The sequence below is a fragment of the Amblyomma maculatum genome, chromosome 2 (genome assembly GCF_055883805.1).
Source record: "Amblyomma maculatum isolate TAMU_Amacu chromosome 2, ASM5588380v1, whole genome shotgun sequence".
Taxonomy (NCBI): Eukaryota; Metazoa; Arthropoda; class Arachnida; order Ixodida; family Ixodidae; genus Amblyomma; species Amblyomma maculatum.
In genome coordinates, this window is record NC_139345.1 from 158,511,337 (window position 1) to 158,532,814 (window position 21,478).

Consider the following 21,478-nt stretch of genomic DNA (forward strand, 5'->3'; position numbering starts at 1 on the left):
TTTAAACGTAACCGAAAGCTTCCGGTCCAGTACACTGCAAACCAAAAAGCGTGGATGACGCGCGCAATATTCACAAGCTGGCTGGAAGCCTTTGATACGGACATGCGAAAGCAGGGCAGATCTGTCTGCCTTTTTTTGGACAACTGCAGTGCTCACCACATTGAAGATGTTGCCCTGACGAGCATCCGCTTGATTTTTTTCCCCGCGAACTGCACATCCGTTATCCAGTCTCTTGATCAGGGGGTTATCAAAAGTGTGAAGTCTGCGTACCGAAGAAGGCTCATACAGCGGATGTTGCTAAACATCGAAATGAAGCGACCGACGGAAATTGACCTCTTCATGGCGCTGGAGATGCTTGCCGGCGCGTGGATTGCTACTTCGGCCACGCTTGTCCAGAACTGCTTCAGGCACGCCGGTTTCGCAGCTGGTCAGCACGCCTTGGCAGAACCGGAAGCTGCAAGCGGTGACGATCTGCAGCCACTAACCGAAGCATGGAACGCGCTTCGCAGTGTAGATGCAATGGTGCCAGAGGCTGTTGAACTGTAGGACTTTTTGTGTGCGGACGCCGACTTGATCGTGCACGAGGAATTCAGCGACGACGCTATTATCGACAGTGTGCGCAAAGGAAATGAGGCGATTGACGACGAAGATAGCGAAAACCAAGCACAAGGTAAGCAAGTAAGCTCGCGTGATGTGCTTGATGCATTCGATGTGATCCGACTTTTCTCGGCGACCACGACGACGACGACGAAGCTATGCATAGCTTATCAAGCTGCGAAGCCAGAGTCGTCAAGCTCCTGCACAGCAATGTCAAGCAGAGCAAAATAAGCGACTTTTTTAATTAAATCTTGGTTCTGGAAGGTAATGGGTGTGCTTATTTGTCCATTTTCGCGACAGCGAAATTCTCGCGACAACGAAAAGGTTTTCCTTCCCCGGCGGTTTCATTATTGCGGGGTTCGACTGTAGCTCTCAGCTGACATGGCTGAGCACAGATTCTTTAATAGTTTGTGCTACTTAGCGAGACACCATTATATTAAAAAGTTGGGGGAGCTGCCAACTTGGATTGCTCATTTTAGGTCACAGGTGGCGGTTGCCATGGCAACCGCATCATGACGTCACCACAAGCGCATCTTTTTTGACATTTCTTTCGGCAAATGTCTGAATTCGTTTTTGCTTGATTCTATATAATCACCTCCTAATTAATTGCAATGCATTAATTGTCCTGTTTGTCAAATATTTTGGGGAATTCCCCAAGGTGGAGTAGATTTCAGGGGTGGAAGCGCTGCTCCAATTGCTCCAGTCTGCTCCAAACTGCTTTCCCTGCTCCATCCTGCTCCAAAATGCAATATTGCTCCAAAACTGCAATATTGCTCCAAAACTGCTCCAAACTAGCTGTCTTGATGTTCTGCTGTCGAATTTAGCAGGACACAGGAGCAAGGTCACAGCACCAGGGGCAAAGATATAATGTATCTAGAAAGGTTAATGAACTATTGGCAACAGGCAATGCAGTAAAAAAAAGCTGAAGGATGAAGGTTACCCTTCAGTGCCATCTATCTTTCCTAAAGGCACTACTGTCCAGTGCTCATCAGGAATTTATCAGCATAGGGGTGAGATCAGAAAGGATATGCACAAGATAGAGAACGGAAATGTTGTGCCCGTTAATCTGAGCTCCAAATTAGTGCTGCTACTTTAGAGCATCTAAGTGATAGACTCGACATTTGAATCTCTCAAGTCATAATAGGCGAACACTTCAGGCCAGACTGGGTGTTCAGTTATGAAGTGCACCAGCAAGTGTTCTGTTTGCTGCTACAGTCGAGCCCACTTATAGGGAACCAAAGCCGAAGTTTGCTCCGCGACGCCAGCGCTCGGTTTCCAGCGGAGCGGAGAGGAACTACAAAACCTACGCGCATCCGCGGAGTCTGCGCAGCCTGCCCGCTCGGGAGCGCATGCTACAGGCAGCCGCACGTGCAAGCGGAGCGGGAGAAGGAGAGTGAGGACGAGGGGGGATGGTCGTGTGTCTGTGCGCGCAAAGCCGGCGCCCTTTGCCAGTGGTGTTTCTTATTTTTGCTTTTTTCTGTGCCCCGGCTGACACAGAGGCTGGCTCGAGGCACGCTTTTTATCGGTGTTTTCGAAAGTGAGAAATTATGATTAATTGATCGCCGCGGACATTATTTTCAAAGAGCGCTTGTTGGCAGGCTCAGACAAAAAAAACAAAACATGAACGCGAATTCGGTACTCGAAGGCAGAGGCAAGCGACAGGTATTTTGAAGGACTTCTTCTTGTTGAGAATTGATACGCGTGTACACAGCGACGAGTGCTCCGGGCGCTGGTTGGGGAGCTTCCTTTCCATTTGTGACTGCTCACTTGAAAGGGGCCTATTCAACTCTTTGGGGACAGACGTTTTAGGCGATGCTGCCGACGCCGTGGTGCCTGCTTTCGGCGCATTTAGGACGCATTCCCTACAAAGGCACAAAGCATGCCGTCTTACCCTTTGGTTCCTGCTGACAGCGGTCAAGGGGAGTTCGCTGCTGTGGCGCTGCCATCCGAAATCAATGACTTATCTACCTTTAACGATGAGAGGTTTCTTAACGACCTGGATCACTGACGAGAAGCCGAGGCATGTCATTCTTTTGGCAGTTTCTTCTCTCCGTGAGACGAAGAGCGAGGAAATGCCTGACGACTCTTCATGCAGGCGGGGACATCTCTCCAAGTAAACCTTTGTCTTCTTAATTCCACAGCTACGCTGTGCAATCCCTAGTTCAGTTATCTCCTCTAGCGAATGCGCAGTTTTGAGCTCCCGAAGCAGGATCGCGTATGAGGATAGGACGACTAACGTATATGTTTTCCCTTTATAAGCGCCGAGTGATGGCATTAATGACACATATGTTTCTTGAGGCCGACTTGGTTCTGCGATGGCTGCTGCGGCACCGCCAGTTACAGAGGTGCGAGATGCGAGCGGTACGAGATACCTAAAAAAAAAAAAAAAAACCGACAACCATCGTTTTAACACGAAAGAGAGAAGAGAGAAAAACACTTTCACGAGTTTTTGCGAAAAAGCGCGCCGTCACTTTTTCATTCCAGTTTTTTTTTTCTTGCCCCCTTTGTTGGAGCGCGACAGCGGCCAGACTGCGGCCGGAGGAGGAGAGAAACAATCGAGCGCGCACGCGCAAACACGTGCTGGAGAGCAGCGCTGAGCAGACAGCATGCTTTTCTATAGGGAACCAAAGCTGGAGTTTGCTCCGCGACGCTAGCGCTCGGTTTCCAGCGGAGCGGAGAGGAACTACAAAACCTACGCGCATATCCGCGCCCGCGCTGCGCGCGGCTGTCTGCGGAGTCTGCGCGGCTCGCTCGCTCGGGAGCGCATGTTACAGGCAGCCGCACGTGAAAGCGGAGCGGGAGGAGAGTGAGGACGAGGGGGGATGGTCGTGCGTCTGTGCGCGCAAAGCCGGCGCTCTTTGCCAGTGGTGTTTCTTATCTTTGCTTTTTTTTTGTGCCCTGGCAGACATAGAGGCGGCTGGAGGCACGCTTTTTATCGGTGCTTTCGAAAGAGAGAAATTTTGATTAATTGATCGCCGCGGACATTGTTTTCAAAGAGCGCTTGTTGGCAGGCTCAGACAAAAAAAAAAAAAAAAAATGAACGTGAATTCGGTACTCGAAGGCAGAGGCAAGCGACAGGTATTTTGAAGGACTTGAGGCGGCACCTCTTGATGTCTCTTACATGTTGTTCAGAGAATGAAGGGTCCAGCCTTGTTGAGAATTGATACGCGTGTACACAGCGACGAGTGCTCCGGGTGCTGGTTGGGGAGCTTCCTTTCCATTTGTGACTGCTCACTTGAAAGGGGCCTATTCAACTCTTTGGGGACAGACGTTTTAGACGATGCTGCCGGCGCCGTGGTGCGTGCTTTCGGCGCGTTTAGGACGCGTTCCCTACAAAGGCACAAAGCATGCCGCCTTACCCTTTGGTTCCTGCTGACAGCGGTCAGGGGGAGTTCGCTGCTGTGGCGCTGCCATCCGAAATCAATGACTTATCTACCTTTAAGGATGAGAGGTTTCTTAACGACCTGGATCACTGACGAGAAGCCGAGGCATGCCATTCTTTCGGCAGTTTCCTCTCTCCGTGAGACGAAGAGCGAGGAAATGCCTGACGACTTTTCATGCAGGCGGTGACCTCTCTCCAAGTAAACCTCTGTCTTCTTAATTCCACAGCTACGCTGTGCAATCCCTATATTAGTTATCTCCTCTAGCGAATTCGCAGTTTTGAGCTCCCGAAGCAGGATCGCGTATGAGAATAGAACGATTAACGTATGTGTTTTTCCTTTCTGTTTCTGTTTCTGTTTCTTGAGGCCGACTTGGTTCTGCGATGGCTGCTGCGGTACCGCCAGTTACAAACAGAGGTGCGAGATACGAGCGGTACGAGATACCTAAAAAAAAAACCGACAACCATCGTTTCAACACGAAAGAGAGAAGAGAGAAAAACACTTTCACGAGTTTTGCGAAAAAGCGCGCCGTCACTTTTTCATTCATTTTTTTTTTCTTGCTCCCTTTGTTGGAGCACGTCGGCGGCCAGAATGCGGCCGGAGGAGGAGAGGAACAACCGAGCGCGCGCGCGCAAACACGCGCTGGAGAGCAGCGCGGAGCAGACGACAGCATGCTTTTCTATGCGGCGGGGAGCAGACGACTCGGCCACACTGCGCGTAGGTTTTGACGGGGTCTCCATGGAGGGCGCTGACGCACAGAGCGGCGCAGCGCCCCCTGGCCCAGGTTTTCTCCCCTATGCGGCGGGGAGCAGACCACGCGGCCGCACTGCCTGTAGGTTTTGACGGGATTTCCATGGAGGGCGCTGACGCACAGAGCGGCGCAGCGCCCGCTGGCCCATGTTTTCTCCCCTATAACGGCCCCACTTAAGACGAACTTTCGCTTATAACGAATGAGACCGGAGCGGCCGCCAAAATATACATTACTTCAATGGCACAAGATCGCACGTATAACGAACGTCCATGAGCGCTGCCGATCGGTTACAGCGAACGGACGGCGTAAACCCGGCGCCCCGATACGAGATAACGATGGGCTCCCATCCCTTTTGGTCTGTTTTCTCAATCCTCCTCGCAAGCGAGCTACCCTTTGCTCGCCGACGCGCGCTGCCTACGAGTGTCGGCGCGTGGTGTGGCCTCCAAGGCCACGCTGCCGCCCCTCCTCGCATCTCCGCTCCCCTCTCCTCTCGCCGCCCCTCCTCGCAACTCCGCTCCCCTCTCCTCTCGCCATTCCCTCGTCTTCGCCTGTCTCCACGGCGCCGGCCTTCGGCATAGTCTTTGAAGTTTCGTCGTTTCGTTTCCTGGCTGTTCCATTGAGCGGCCGTGCCAGGGGCGCGGGGCGTCAGGAGGCAGGCCTCTCCATACGCTAGCGGTTGTACTGTTTGCACGGGCGGACTGAATGCGCGCGCCGCTGTGTTCAGTACGGCGGTGACGGTTCGTGGCTTCCGAGATTTGCGGAGGTAATCTCGGAGGCCATGGGCAGTTGAAAGCAACTACGGTAGGAGCCAACAGGTGGCAGCACTGACGCTCGGGGATGCCTCTCATTGGTCTCCCCGCTGCATACCATGACCCGCTGTGTGTCCGTTCCGTTCCGTTCCATTCCTTAGGCACTTCCTCGCTTGCCTCGCGTGATTGTAGCACGTGCGCACGTGCTCCGTCAGTTGCGGCGCTTTGTTGTCATTTTTGTGTGTGTGGTGTGAGCGCTTCGTCTGTCGGGCCTGAGTCGTATAATTCGGGATGGCGGACGGGAATTGCCTGCCTGCAGCGGTCGCGAAACGAAAAGCGCTGGACATGGCAACGAAGCGAGCAATTGTGACTGAACTGTCTCAAGGTGCTAAAAATTGCGAGCTGGTGAAGAAGTACACCGTGTCGAAATCTACCACCTTGACAATTCTCAAGAATAAGGAAAAGAGCGCCAGCTCCGACGCCAACACAGCGGACAAAAAGCGCCTGCGGAAGGCCACCTATGCGGACGTAGAGGATGCGTTGCTGAAGTGGTTCGTCGACGCACGGGCTAGCAACATTCCGATAAGTGGACCAATGATGCTGGGCAAAGCCAAAGACTTCGCATTCCTACTAGATTTTCCCGACTTCTGCCCATGCAGTGGCTGGCTACATCGGTTCAAAGTGCGCCATGGGATTGTTTTTAAATCGATTGTCGGTGAGGCGCGTTCGGTAAGTGACTAGGACGTTGCCAATTGGCTTGCAACAAACCAAGCCATTATTGCAAGCTACGCGGAGCAGGATGTGTATAACTCAGATGAAACGGCATTATTTTATCAGATGCTTCCAGACAAGACGCACTCCATGAAAGGGGTGTCATGCGCTGGCGGTGACAAAAAGTGCAAACATATTGACACTTAATGCTTTTGCATGAATGAATCAATGTATTAAGTTTGGGACAGTACCTTTGATGGCTGAAAATTGCGGAAAAAAAAAAAAATGTTCGTAAAATGACATCGTGGAAACCTACAGCCTAAACCACTTAGTTTACAGTTGAACCCGGATATATCGAACTCGAAGGGGATCGCGAAATAGTTTGATGCATCAATAATTCGATATACAGAAATCTGTGTGAGGTGCTGCTTGCAGTCGTGCAAAAGATACCGTATTTGTCGTGTAATCAACCCATTTGCATAATGAACCTACCCTCCATTTTGCAGCCGACAATTTAAAAAAAAAAGTGCTGGTGGTGTGTCCCTCCGATTCAGCTGCTGCATCCATAGTTCATTTATTGGCAGCGCGCCAAGATGTTGCTCAGTGATAACATAACAGCGGGTTTCTCTTTTTTGACTATACTTTTGATGTTGGCTTCTGTGATGGTAGGGAGCGAACTTGGCAGAGTGCTCGTGATGACTTAATTGCACAAGCTTAGTTCGATTTATCACGCCATGCTTGGCGCGGGTGGAGTGTACTGCCACAAAATTATTGGAAAGCGTGATAGCTGCAATTACTGTTCGAAGTGAGCAGTGCTAAAAACTGGTTCCATGATCGCAGCTGATCGCATGCTTTCGCTGATTCATAGATGCAAGGATGGACTAGGTACTTTCGCTTAAAAAAAAAAAAAAAAAAAAAAGCCACTTCTGAACGTCTGCAGCCGGCATAGCATGCTATGCCGCATGTTCATCATGATGACAAGGATCGACCACTCAGGAAAAAAAAAAGTCTGCTTTTAATGTTCACAGTCACCATTGCTTACGCTACGCCACACACTCAGCACGACAAAAAGGATGGATGGCTCTCACAAAAAAAAAAAAAAAAAAAAAAAGCCGCTTCTTTTAGTTAGCAGACGCTGTAGCTTACGCTGTGTCGCACCTTTAGCACGACACAAGGTGCGCATGGCATGTCACCTGCCGTGCACAAGGAGTCCCAAAACACTGGAGAAAGCGTCCGACGTTCACTCTGCCACAGGGACCTTGCGCTGGAGTTTTGAATAGGGTGGCGCTGCCTCGTGGTATAACGGCAGCTCTGCTTATACTGCAGCACGTATTTCGCAGGCTTTCTACATCAACTTGCACTTCTTTCTGCCCCTTTGTGAGCGTGAAAAGACTCATAATGTATGATGGGCATCATTGTGAACCGGCAGTAGCCTAAAATTAAAAAAAAATCACTGCGGCTGCCTTCCGGCGAAATGCTCAAAGCATGCGGCATTGATCTTGCCACGTACCTCTTCGTCTTAACACTGTCACCGCTTCTATATTGCCGCTTTTGTTGTAGGGTTCCATGGTCAGGTTAACAATTTGAATCTGCTGCTCTCTTTCATAGCCAGACAAAAAGGGGCTACGGTGTGATTGGTATGGGCGATCAGGTGCTCTGGTTCAAGAGAAACTCATTTCGCCCTACGCTGGCCGCTCCGCCTGCTCAAACTGAAATATATGGAGTACAGAAACCGTCCGTTATGCTACTGTTTTCGGCAGCTGCACAAGTATAAAACCTGCCCATACGTCAAGCAGCAAAAGGTGAGGATGGCAAAGAAACCGTCCGTTATGCTACTGTTTTCGGCAGCTGCACAAGTATAAAACCTGCCCGTACGTCAAGCAGCAAAAGGTGAGGATGGCAAACTAGAGCTCACTTAAAACATTTGCTATCTCAGTGAAAACAGCCATTCACTTTCAAGAGGAAACAGCAGTAGACGTCATTTGGCACAGATTTATTACTGTAAGCACCCGACAAAAGCGTTTCGATCATTATGCACCGAGTGTTCCTGAGCTGACAGTACGTCCCCACTACGCCAACAGGCAGAACCTTTGGCATGAGGGCTGTAAGCACACAAGTTAGAGATTTACAATTGAGCAGTGGAACGAGGTCAGCGTACTTTCACTGATATCTGTACCTAACTGCGAACACCGAAACTCCTACTGCGTCAAAATTTAAACGTTTCTGCAGACCCAGCTTAGCTTTGTGTGTGATTTCCAGTGCGCGGCTACTTATAAGCTAAACGGAGCGTAAAAAGCAAAAAACAGTGCAGGATGAACTAACAAGTTCAGGGACAAGCAGGCAATGCATTGAACGGAATCCCCAGCAGCCCATGCACGGCCGGCCCGCATAAAGTTCCCATCGGAAAGATTCTTAATGCGTCGGAGGGGTTATTCACGCTATCTATCCCTGTTGCAGTTTCGTGTAATCATGTTCTTAACCTTAGTTGCATGTAAAGCTTTCGAAGACCTCTACGAATTCGCGCGACACCCGCCTAGCTGTATCGACTGGCAGCGCGCCGAGACTTCGTCTCCGATTTTTATCGGTCGTATAATGCTTGACATTGGTTTATTGCCTTTTTAATTGTGATAACCTTGAAAGGATTTTCAGCGCCTAAAATTTTTAAAATTCATGCATAATGCAAATTAAAGCGGTGGATCCATACCGACTGCGTGCATTCGTATGCAGATGCCGGCAATTTGTACTACCCACCAGACGCCTAGAGTGCGTTTTTTAGCACCGTTTTCAAGGTGCCCCCCAGCAGCGCAGCGTGCTGCTTCGAACGAAGACCGGGAAAGAGTGACTCTTCTCCTGAATGCCACGGCTGCATTGGCTGCGTCTGCTTCGTACCGGCTCTTGCCAAACCGGTTCCTTCTCATACCTTCATGCACATGGCTTGCAAACGTCACACGCTGATGCGTGGCAAATGATCACCGCAGATTTGTGCGCCTTTGGAGAAAGGGCGCGGCGCTGCTCTAGACCAGCCGTCGCCAAACTGCTCTCTCTGAATCTGCGCGTGGCTTGAAAACGTCACGCAGCAAAAGGCCGAGGGTGATGAGATCGTATTTGGACAGCGCGTACCTTCCAGTGTGTGGTGCGGAGTTCGATATATCGAACGACCGGTGAATTAGCAGTTTGATATACGACGCAGCTTTTCTGTATCGCATTTACACAATTTTAGGTCAACTAGAATGTGAGTCGACCCGCCTGTGCCCTTCCGCTGCCAGCCACTCGTACTCACGGCGTAGCAAATCCTTGAAGGGCTTGTTCACGCTGACGTCTAGGGGTTGCAGCTGCCCCGTCAAACCGCCAGGAATCATAAGCATGTCTGTGTGCTCCTTCCGCAGCTCCGCTCTCACCTTGTCTGTAAGATTGCCTCAGAAGGAATCTAGCACAAGAAGGTTGGGGATGCGACTTCTAAGTGATGCCCCTGGCCTCAGAAGCCACATCATTCCACTACCATGTCGTCGGTCATGTAACCCTTCTCATTCACGTGCATGACACTTTTTGGGAATGGCCCCGCAGGGGTGGCGCAGTGGTTACGGCGCTCGACTACTGTTCCCAAGAACGCGCGATCGAATCCCGGTCTCGGCGGCCGCTTTTCAATGGAGGCGAAAAGCAAGGTGCCCGTGTGCTCTGCGATGTCAGTGCACGTTAAAGAACCCCAGGTGGTCGAAATTTCCGGAGTCCTCCACTACGGCGTCTCTCATAGCCCGAGTCGCTTTGGGACGTTAAACCCCACAAACCAAACGAAACCAAACTTTTTGGGAATGCTTCTGATGGCATTGTCTTTCTTTTAAAAACGTATGTATGGAGCTTCGTGCCATCTGCCATGATGGTGAATCGAAGCTTCTCATTTCTTGTTGTGAGGAGTTCCACCTCGCGAGCTCAATTCGTGTTCACTGTCGTGTTGTTCGTCATGTCGAAGTATACGGGGGTTTGATCAGCATTGCTGATCTGGCTGAGCAAGTACTGTCGTGAGTCTCGAAGTTTGAGGAAGTGCCTATGGGAAGCAAGGACTTTCTCTTCATATGCGATAGGCAGCTTCTGGCAAATGCATGTACGCCGACTAAGAGAAAAGCCAGACCTCTTCTTAAATTTAGGTGCCTAAGCCCTGCTGGTTTTGAAGTCTGTCCTTGGAATCTCCGCTTCTGTAGCAAAGACACGGGTTTGTTATGGGACCATTTCTCATGTCACTGGAAGGGACCGATCCCGTACCTTAGTAACATATGTGGCAAGCTTGGCCTCCAGCCTCGGAAAACTTCTTGACTTCAGCCCGCGGAAACCTCTTCGTTTAGCATTACAGCTGAAAACCTTGCCTCACTGCCGTCGCCACTCCCGCTCCACCAATTCAGATACTTCGAAATTTCGGCCCACCGCACAGTTGTTGGTCTCTTCTGCATAAATAATCGCCACCCTCTTGAAAGCTGCCGTGAAAAAGCGCTGAATACTTTCCGGAGCAAGAGAATTCATGACTATGTGTGTTTGGCACTGAAGCCAAAAACACAACACAAAGAACCAAAGAACGACGAAAGGCGATGCTTAATGTAGTAGCACTTCAACACCGCGTGATCAGCTGGCTCTTTCGTCAACCATCGACACTGCCCGGAAGAGCCGCCGCAGGCTCTGCGATTGGAACAGCAGCCTTCAGTCAACTCTCGACACTCCCATTTGTGCAGTGCACATAGATAGAAGGGATTTATGAGTGCGGTGCATAGAGTGAAAGTTAAAAAAAAATGGTCTGTTAAAGAAGCTTGCAGTATTGCTGAATGCAACGCCTACAATCCGCCTTTTGCGCGAGGATGTGGCGCCTTCATGCGGGAGCGGGCGGGAAGCACATTGAGCGGCAGTGTAGCAGACGACGCGAAAGCACACCATACGAAAAGGCCACGCCAACGCAGGTAGAAAGCGAAAGCTTTCCCCCTTTTTTGGCCTCGGAGCGGAAAGTAGTGACAGTGATTGCAGCATATCATGTTCACGCAGTATGGGGGAAGGTAGAGCGTTTTCACAATCCACTCATAACGCACGTACGCATATACTATCTTCGTATTGTAAGAGCGTGTAGCGCGGGCCGTGTTCGACGTGACAGAATGAGACGCTCTGTGTGCAGGTTTTCGGCACAGGAGAGCGTGGGGGCAGAGAGAGAGAGAGGGATCTCAAAGGGCAAAGCAGCCAGGGGTTTGTTGATGCTGCAGAGCTAGGTGGAATCGTCTCCTGTGACTTTGAGCGGCGCATATGCGTGGGGTGTCTTGAGTTACCGAGCACAATGCGGTCACCGCGGCGCCGGCATGGTGCAATGGGCGTCGCTTCCTCCTCGCGTCATCTACAACCGTGCAGCTATAAGATTTCATCCACGAAGATCGGCAGAGAGTCACATATACACATCCCGTGAAAAGGGCATTGTCCCGGCCAGAATGCACACCTGCAGGAAACGCGCTGCATTTTTCTGGCAATGGATGATTCAGAGCTGTAGCCGGTTTCTGGCCTCAGGAGTCAGAACGGATGTGGTCGCAGTGGTGAAAAGGTTCTCGGTGCGCAGAGAATGGTCATTCTGTTGTGAAAGGATCTCCAACGTTCATTTCTGCCTCCGCCGCGATTTCTGCGGAATCAACAACTTGGTGTCACATGTGAATCTCCTACATATCGGATGCGCATCTCGGTCAGGAACCAACCCTGTTCTACGTCCAGAGCGATCCACTCTGCAAGTGAACGTGCATGAACCCTCCAGGAGGCTCATTTATTGTGCCGGGCGGTTTCCTTGCCGTTGCGAACGGTTGGACGAAGACGACGATTATCAAGCTCCCTAACGAAGTGCATCTGATTGCGTACATTAAAGGAACAAAGTCCGAATGCTTTGGCGTGCACGAAGGCGAGCCTTTAATTAGAAAAAAAAATACTGTGCGTCGCGTGCAAGTGTCAAGTGCGTCATATATGCTCCGAGTGGCAAAAACACAGATACTACAGGTATGTATGCATCTAAGCGAAATAGGCATGATGAAAAGTACCTACTGGAGTTTTCACCCAGGCTGTAGCGCACCAGTGATAGCTGCAATGAGGATTTCTTCGGTGCGTGATTGCTTCAGTTGCACCGGGGCCTGAAGGCGATGTATTTTGTCCCTTCTTATCTTTATGTGCGAAAGGGCTAGGTAGCTTAGATATCACAGGCGGCTGTGTGCGCTAGGCCGTAATATTTAGCATGTTTTATCGTGACTGCCACCTCACTAATAAGAAAAAAAAATACGGCGTTTTAATGCACTGCCGTTCGCGAGCCTCATGACCAGCTCAACCACTCGGCTCGCTAACGGCGGTGCATCACAACAAACACCCTTTTTTTTCTTCTTTTTAGTCAGGCGGCAGTCGGGATAAAACATGCTAAATATTACGGTCTAGCGCACACAGCCACCTGTGATATCTGCGCTACCCGGCCCCTTCGCACATAAATAAAACAAACGACAAAATACATCGCCATCAGACGTCCCGAACAAATGCTCATTGTGGCTATCACTGGTGGGTTACAGGCTTGGTGCAAACTCCGGTAGATACTTTTCATCATGCACATTTCCATTAAATGCATACATACCTGTAACGAAGTGTTTTTCGCACAGTCGAGAGCACGCAGTCGGCTGCCAAGGTCGCCCATTCACGTCTTGACGCTTGGTTGCCCTAATCCAAGCTTCACGCCGTTGAAGGTCGCGGCTCGCCGAAGGAAAGCTAACAAAACGCGTCTTGCATCCCGGCACGCCTCGAGAGTGGCAGCCGTAAGCGGCACAGGTGGTTGGCATCGTTTTACCGAGGCTGTGAACGTGACCGCGCCTCCAGCCCCCGTGCGTTGGCTATGAGTGCGGCGACGAGAAGCGCCGTCGACGCCGCTCAGTGTGTTTTCATCAGTCCCCGCTGGGGCTTCGCGCATGCGCAGAAAACTCGCGCAAAAGGCGGATTCTCTTGCAAACACAACCCCCCCCCCCCCCCCTTTGGATTTTAAAATTAAAAAAAAAAAGTCAGGTAGTCTTACAATCGTGTAACAGGGTGTCTAGCAACCTGGAAAACCGGGAATTGTCAGGGAAATTTTATGCACCGGGAAAAATCAGGGAAACGTCATGCAAGCCATCAAAAATTTCGCCAAGTCAGGGAAAATGGCACGATATATTTTTTGCGGTGCATTTTCATTCAAGTATGTTGTTCATGCAGATTTCTTTTTGTGTGTGTGCGCTGAGTGTGGTACCGCGCTTAATACTTCCATGTCCACTATCACAAACTCTGTACTGGTGTCGCATTCCGTGCAGACGGCGAGGTGAAACTCGCGTTGGGTCGCCGACTTCCCTGAAATAACGGATTTTCTGCTGACCACTCAACACAGTGCACCGGCTCTGCCATAGAGCATTACGCGGCGGCGGCATCAAATCGAAGTGTACTGTGATCCAGAATGCGATTCACGCTGTAATCTGAATTCGCGGTGTCGTCATCGGGCAGCGTGGTTGATGTTCCCTGCATATCTAACAAGTCTGGCATCGGCTGTAATGCAGGTCTCGACAGCACGCTTGTGGCCGGTGTCTTTGTTTTTGTTCCACTCATTGCATGCACATTACAATCTACTGTTATCCGTCATATCAATCGCAAGGAAAAACTCTGCACAAAGCGGTGCACCAAGAAACAAAAATGCAGACGCTCACAAACGGCAGCGACTGCGGTGAACACAAAACTGAAAGAAAAAAAATAACTCTCTGATTATGCCAGCCAATGGGAGAGACTGAATGATGCACTGAAAGTGCGCCACGTGAGAGCTAATCAGAGACCATAAACGGTCTTCGGAAAACTGGCGTGCACAGCCAGTCCGCTTGACCGAAGCCATTTTGAGATGGCGAAAATTCCGCACAAAGAAAACAGTTCCAAACCAAGGCCTAGATGGCGGCAATCGGCCGGCTGCAACGCCCACGGCACGCGGGAATTTCGAACAAATTTTCTCTTTTCGCGGGGCATTTCGGGGCTGCCATGACATTTTGGCCATCGATTCTATCTTATCTTCTGACCAAATTCAGTGTTGATAGCAATTTTATCAAAATAGCTCTTTGGGCCAGTTGGTTCATACTTGGCACATCAAAAGACATGCGCAATAATAGGGGTTGTTTTTTGCGCTGTTTTTTTTTTTGTGTGTTAATAATTGAGTGCAGGTGCCCTAAAGGATAAATGTTCCGAAAATGAATTTTTCTCAATTTTTTACCATTTTCGACCGTTTTAAGACGTGCGTTTCCCCTTAATTAACTCTGCGGCTGTTATAATTAAGAATTTTCGCTACTGCAAGCCAACTAACTTTATTTTCCAGGTGATTGCGCGCGCATTTATCAACAATCCGAAACGTTGCAACTCAAACTCAACTTCCTTTAATGGACACGGGCGTCGCCAGTATTGACGCGAGGCACCCTATATATACCCGAACTTTTACCAATCAAAATAGCTGTTCTTTGATACATGGGGACTAATATAGGAAGTTTCGCAACTGGTAGTATCAAAGAGCTTTGTTGAAGCTGTCGTCAGAGTGCTTTTAATTTTCAGTAAACTTTTGACGTTTTTACCAGCCATTAATATAGCAGCCTTTCGCTATTGTAAATTGCAGGATATGAATAATAAGTAGCTTTTTGTTGGAAATCATTAGTCTGTGCTCATTATCATCAGCGGTTACATTTTTGAGCCTCTTCACTCGTCAGGGAATTTGACCTGAAATAATCAGGGAAAGGCTGGAAAAGTCAGGGATGTTGAAAATAGTGGTTTGCTAGACACCCTGGTGTAAATACGGTACTTTTACATGGTATTTTCAGGGGGATATTCCGTGAGTTTGATATAGCCGAAATTCAAATTATCCTGGTTCAACTGTATTCACTCCCTAAGCCACTAATTCAACTTTATAAGGTGCAAATTAGCTTAATAAATCCCATCTCTGTTCATTTTTTCTCGTTTTCTCAAAACACAAATTTTTGATGGTTTACTGGTTTACAAGAATGCCTTTGCATCTAGTTAAAATTTAAGAACAATGTTTCAAGAGCTCTGTCTCCCCTTACAGCGGGGCTTTATGTGTCTGATGGCAGGCTGTGATATCGCGTCATACCCTTAAGAGTGTGAGCTCAAGTGACCCCCATAATTATTTTCTTTCTCTTCTCTGTCAGGGCCTGCGCACGCTGGAGCTGTGCGTGGACAACCTGCAGCCCGACTTCCTGTACGAGCACATCCAGCCTGTGCGGGCTGAACTGATGCAGGCTCTGTGGCGCACATTGCGCAACCCAACCGACAGCATTGCACAGGTTGCATTCCGGGTGCTGGGCAAGTTTGGGGGCGGCAACCGCAAGATGCTCATGGAGCCCCAGCGGCTGGACTACTGTGACCGCGACTCACCTGGACCCTGCATTACGGTCCACTTTCAGGACCACAAGAGCCCCATAGCTCTGCCTGTTGACAAGGTGTGTGTTGGCGAGTTGCTGCCTGATTAACAGATGTCTCATTTGGAGAGGCAAAGGTCAGAGCAGTAGCCACTGACAGCACTTGTGTGCTTTGTGGAACAGGGAAGCAAGACCCCACAGTTAGTGCTCAAAAGCAGCAAGGAAACTGAAGAATGAAAAAAATTACAAGGGTTCAACGCTGCTGAACCAAATATTGAGCGAAACCATTAGCTGCGGGTGACCTAGCGTTGTTCTTCTCTTTTTCTTCTTCCTCAGCCCGCATATAAAGCCCAGCTTTAACCAACCGACATGAATGTACCTTAGTGGCCTATAGGGGTAACGTGAATGCCAGTGTCCTAGCAGGCTGATTCTGACAGGGGTCTCCCGCAGCTCCTGCTAGCTTGGGGTCGTCTACGGGGGTCGTTTAAAGGGCAGAGGTCAGTGGTGGTCACTGCCATTCTACGCTGAAGGCTCAAACTGCGAGCAGTATTGCTTTCGCAATAAAAAGACTGAGGCGAGTCGTGTGCGCCCATCTCAGCTACGTAGTTGCGCATGAGATTTTGCCGCAGATAGCTTTTGTGCATTGGTAGCGGGAACGGCGGAGAGCACCGGTCTTGTGAGCCAGAGAGCCCAGGCAGAGAGAGTGGGAACATGTGTGAAGATGCATGCACCTCCTCACCTATTGGCAGCGCAACCATGTCCAATCTACTCTAGATACCACCTCTAGCCTAGCTGTGGTGCGTACGGTAGATTTAGACCCTTACTATGCGTGCTTTTCACGCGTAGCCGTGTCATACGAGCTGCAATGGAGGTGGTGGTGGTGGTGGCGGCTGCTGTTGCAGTCGTTGCGCCATGGCTGCAGCGCGATTACAAAACCTTTCACGATTTGTATAACTTCGGCTGATGGGGATTTACCACAATCCCTTAAAGATCGTTTCAGCTTCATTGTCCCTTCTAGTCGTCATGCAAAAGTTCATATGACAAAAACCTGGATGTACAAAAAAAAAGGACTTTTTTTTTATTTCGTTATAATTTCGTTATAACCAGGCTTAACTGTATGCACGGTTCACTGTATTCTCACATCCAAGTGGAGCATGGGATATGGATACTCTCCATTTCACAACAGCCTCACTACGGAAGAAGCCATATCTTCGCGACAGATTGAAAGCCTCATACGAACCCGTACACGCAGAGCTCGGCCGTACGTGCACAATTTGTTGATCAATGACTCATGGGAAAATGTAAAGGATTTTGACCATGCTTTCTAGCTGATTCCTCTAAGTGTTTTTCTTTTTAACCACGACTTTGCAAACTAGTTTTCTGGTCTTACCTGCCCCCAAAAATCTGTCAGTGGCTATGTTTGCAAAGAGGGTGTTGTTTAGATGGTCAGTGTGCTTTATGTTTTAAACCTGTTCTTTCCTTTATTTTTTTCTCCTTGTAACTCATATGCTGGCATTGGCCCTTGTCCTTCCTGTCGTTCAACAGATTATTGAGACAGCATTCAACGCCCTGAAGCAGAGTGGCATTGATTCATTCTACCGGCGCCAGTGCTGGGAGATCATCCGTGGCTTCTTAGTGGCCAATCTGCAGCTGGACGATGATCGCCACTCCATGCTGCAGCTTTTTTCACATCCCAGGTGAGGGTGGGCTTTTCGGAAGAACTTAAGTTCCCTTGTTATTGCGAGAATTCTTGGTCAACATTTCTGGGGAAGTAGCAGGGCTTAGCAATTTCAATAATAGAACGAATCGCAAATGTGGCGCCAAATGCTGAATAAGCAGTACACATCTCACCTCTCTCTCCCCTGCCATTTCAGCTGTTAGCTTCACAATTAGTAGAGAAAAAGTGCAAATGAGGTGGCAAATGTTGAATAAGCTATACGAATACTCATCTCATTTCTCTGCCTTTGCTTTCTCTGTCTCCCTACTTTAACAAAAGAAAAATTTAAAACTGGGGCCTGTGAAAAGCACTCTTCTTATAAAATTGGTCTCGTGTTAAAATTCTAATAGTCGTCGGCTGTCATTCTCCCAAAACTTTTGTATGGGAGAATTATTTAACATTCTTGTTTCTCTTTTTAACTGCCCTGCCTCTGACTCAGGGGTTAGGGTGCTCAACTGTTGATCCAAGAACGCGTTTTTGATAGTGGCTTTACTATGTATTGTGCGGTGTCAATGTAACAAATAACTCCACATGGCCGACATTTCTGGGGGTTCTCCACTATGTCACTCATGGCCGATGTCTTTCTGGGGCGTTAAACTGTGTAAAGCTTAATCAGATCTTTTGTAATTTATTTATTCACTTCAGTAACACGTGTCCTAGTTGTATTACTTTTTTTGTGCTTAGGTTTTTATTCGGTATTCTGTGTTTCATGCCTCCCGTCGAACTGGTGTACGTTTTACTTGGGTGGGTTTTGTTTGTGCTTCATCTGGATGGCGTGTTTATAACTTCCAGTTGCCACTGAGCGTAGCAGATTGTCAAAGGCATGCTTGTGCCACGATACAGCTTGTCACGGTTTTCAGTGACGCTCATCCGCCTCTCCCTCAGCTTTGGCACAGGCGAGATCGCCCCCGTCCAGACCTGCCCGTACAAGTGCACCGATGTGGAGACACGCAAGGTGCACCAGATGGCTCTGACTGGCATGTTCGGTAGGCGCCCTGTTTCAGTCTTCCTTTGATATGTGTACTGTGCAGAAAATTGTTAGCCTTTTGTTGCTGACTGCATGTCAGGTCTACAGAGACAAGCAAGTTCATCCAGTTTGCATGAGTACTGTCCAGCGGAGCAAATTAAAATTTTGGTGTTGCTGGCTTCGCCGGGGCACGTACCGGCATTTTTTGTATACCAGTCTGGCGCTGCGCTAAAACGAGTGTTGTCTGTGAAACTTGGTAACTTATTTTTTAAAGTTTCACTTCCATTTTTGTGCAGATGTTCCACTCGAGCGCTCTAGGCAAGGTTACCCAGCTGTGTATGTTGTGTTGCAGTGTAGCCAGAAATGCTTGTGTGCTGCAGTGTACATTTAACGACTAATTTTTCACACCCTGCAGGAACCCCAAGATGACTTAAAAACATAATTTTACAGTGGAAATCGGTTCGTTTCAACATCTTATTGTCAGTACTGTGATAAAGGAAGTAGTCAGGAGTGTTGTGCGCATTCTGAAAACTATATATTGAATGTCCCCTTGATGGGCAGCAACTGGTTTCATAAGCTCAGCGTTCGATCGCTGCGCTGTGGTCATTGTGCTGGGAATGAACGCGTCAGTCTGGACTGAGTAGTTGAAATGGGAAGACAAACCCGCCAGTGCGGGCCGCTGTATGGTATGTGGTGGCCGCTGTACGGAGGTCTTGGAATAACAAGGTGAAAGTGGTTGTAAAGAACTGACTGACGGCTGAGGCAAATACTGCATCGGCATTGTCCATTGTAATTGGGCCAATGACTACAGCCAAAAGCCAGCCTTGCAACCTGGTGGCACATTACAGTATACAGTTTAGTAGGTTGTGAATAATCGAAGCTACTCCGCCGGGGTGGCGCAGTGGTTAGGGTACCAGACTGCTGTGCCCTAGGATGCAGCATTGAATCGCGGCCTCGGCGGCCGCTTTTCGAGGTGCGTGTGTGCTATGCGATGTCAGTGCACGTTAAGGAACCCCAGGTGGTCGAGATTTCCTGAGCCCTCCACTATGGTGTCTCGCATAGTCTGAGTCACTTTGTGACGTTTAATCCAACAAACCAAACTGAATACTGAGTAATTGCAACTGGTTCTTGTCAGTTTCCTTTTTAGGCCATTGGATAATTCGAACATCGGATAATTCGAGCTTTCTCCCCGGTCCCGTGACTTTGAATTAACGAGCTTTTACTGTACCATTTGTGTCACATGTAATCAACTCACTCTCATAATAAACCCACCCTCCACTTTTGCTGCTGAGAATTTGCAAAAAAATTAATAAATAAAGCGGTAGTCGGTGCCGCGTCCCTTCGTTTCAGCCGTCGTATCCGCAGCTAATTTATTGGTAGAGTGCCAAGATGCTGCGCAGCGTTAATGTCACTACGTGTTTATCTTTTTACTATACTTTTGATGTTAGTTTCTGCAGAGGTGGGGAGCAAACTTGGCAGAGTGTCCATGATGGCTTGATTACACAAGCCTGGTTGATTAATCACGCTGCGCTTGGGACGGGATAATAATTGGGAAGTGTGGTAGCTGCAAATGCAGTTTGAAACGAATAATGCTAAAAGCGGGTGTTATGATTGCAGCTGACTGCATGCGTTCTTTGCCATAGATGCAAAACTGGACTGTCGCAAAAAAAAAAAAAAAAAATAAAAAGATCTGCCACTTCTTAATGTCCGCAACCGTCATAGCTTATGCTACTCTGCATGTTCAGCACGACGACACGACTCGTATTGCACGTCACCTGCCGCACATAGAGGGTTCACAACATATACTAAAGCATCAGACGTGGAGTTCAGTTGAGTCGTTCTGTCTGTCTTCCAAGGGCTGAGCTGGCTTGTTGGCACGTGCGTAGTGTGTGCTGCTAGGAACGAAGACCGGGAAAGAGGAAGGGGAGAGAGTAAGCTCGGCAGAATGGGCACAGCCTTGCGCTTCGCTCTATCGTGTTGTTTCCCTTCTCCCGAACACCATGGCTGCATTGGCTGCGTCTCCTCCGTGCTAGGTCGGCTCCATACCGACCATTGCCAAACTAGTTCCCTTTCGTTCCTTCACGCACGTGGCTTGCAAATGTCACATGCTGGCGTGCGGCAAATGATTACCATAGTGTGCTTCAATGGCCAGTGCCTTTTTCGAGGCACCCTAGATCACCGCAGATGCGTGTGTCTTTGGGGAAAGGGCGCGGCACTACTCTAGAAGGCCGTCATCGGACTGGTTCTTTCTTGTTCCTTATGCATGTGGCTTGAAGACGTCACGTGGCAGACGGCCGAGGTGATGCGATAGTCTTTTGGGAAGGCGCACCTTCCAGTGCAGGGTGTAGAGTTCGATATATCGGACAGGTGAAATTGGAGTCCGATACACGACGCAACTTTCTTATACTGTTACGTAGAATTTTCAAAGGGATATTCCGTGAGTTCGATATAACCGAAATTTGAATTATCCGGGTTTGATATATTCGGGTTCGACTGTAATTGAAGCTGTTCCCCATCTGATTGAACCAGAACGAGCCCACTCATATTCGAATTAATGAGTGCTGGACTCCGTGGACTTATGAGGGACTTTGCTAGAACTGCGTGCCTCGTTCGAATTATCTGAATTTTCAAATAGGGGTATTAACAAGATTGTCAAAACAAGTGCATTTGTGAAAGCGTAGCGAAACTGGAAACGGGCATGTTATACTTGCACTGTTCTGGCTAGTATTATAGTAAAATGTTGAGCTAATTTCGTAAGTGCAAGGTACTCTGATATCACTGTCTTTTTTTTTTAATATAAAATGCATTACTATTGTATTATTGTTTTCCTGTCCTGCTGCCATTGTCACTTCACACTGAGTGCTCATTGTGTTGAATGCAAGCATCAACCTGTTGAAGAAAGAATGCAGATGTGCAGCACTGCTGCTCTGAGCGTGCACACACATTGTATTTCAGCGGCGGCGGCCATCAAGGAGCTGCACAGCCAGGTGCTGCCTTTCCTGGTGTCCCTGGTGCACCACTACACCCTGGTGGCTGTGGCCCAGCAGGCGGGGCCCCTGCGCCAGACACGGCCCCCGACACAGGGCATGGACCCAGCCGTGCTGGTGGATGCCGTGGCTGCCATCATGGCCCATGAGGAGAAAGAACTCTGCAAGGTACGCTCTTTCTTCCTCCCCCAAGTTGACGCGAGCTCAACAGC

General features: G+C 49.1%; 1 protein-coding gene across 3 annotated transcripts in view; it reads left to right on the forward strand.

Annotated features, from left to right (window-relative positions):
• Nipped-A (Transcription-associated protein Nipped-A) overlaps positions 1 to 21,478 on the forward strand; it is a 287,463-nt gene that overhangs the window by 92,029 nt on the left and 173,956 nt on the right. For all 3 annotated transcript variants that reach the window (XM_084595462.1, XM_084595463.1, XM_084595464.1), the window contains exons 23-26: positions 15,386 to 15,676; positions 17,141 to 17,292; positions 18,198 to 18,298; positions 21,235 to 21,434. In XM_084595462.1, coding sequence (XP_084451588.1) covers positions 15,386 to 15,676; positions 17,141 to 17,292; positions 18,198 to 18,298; positions 21,235 to 21,434 — 744 coding nt within the window. The remainder of the gene's footprint in view (positions 1 to 15,385; positions 15,677 to 17,140; positions 17,293 to 18,197; positions 18,299 to 21,234; positions 21,435 to 21,478) is intronic.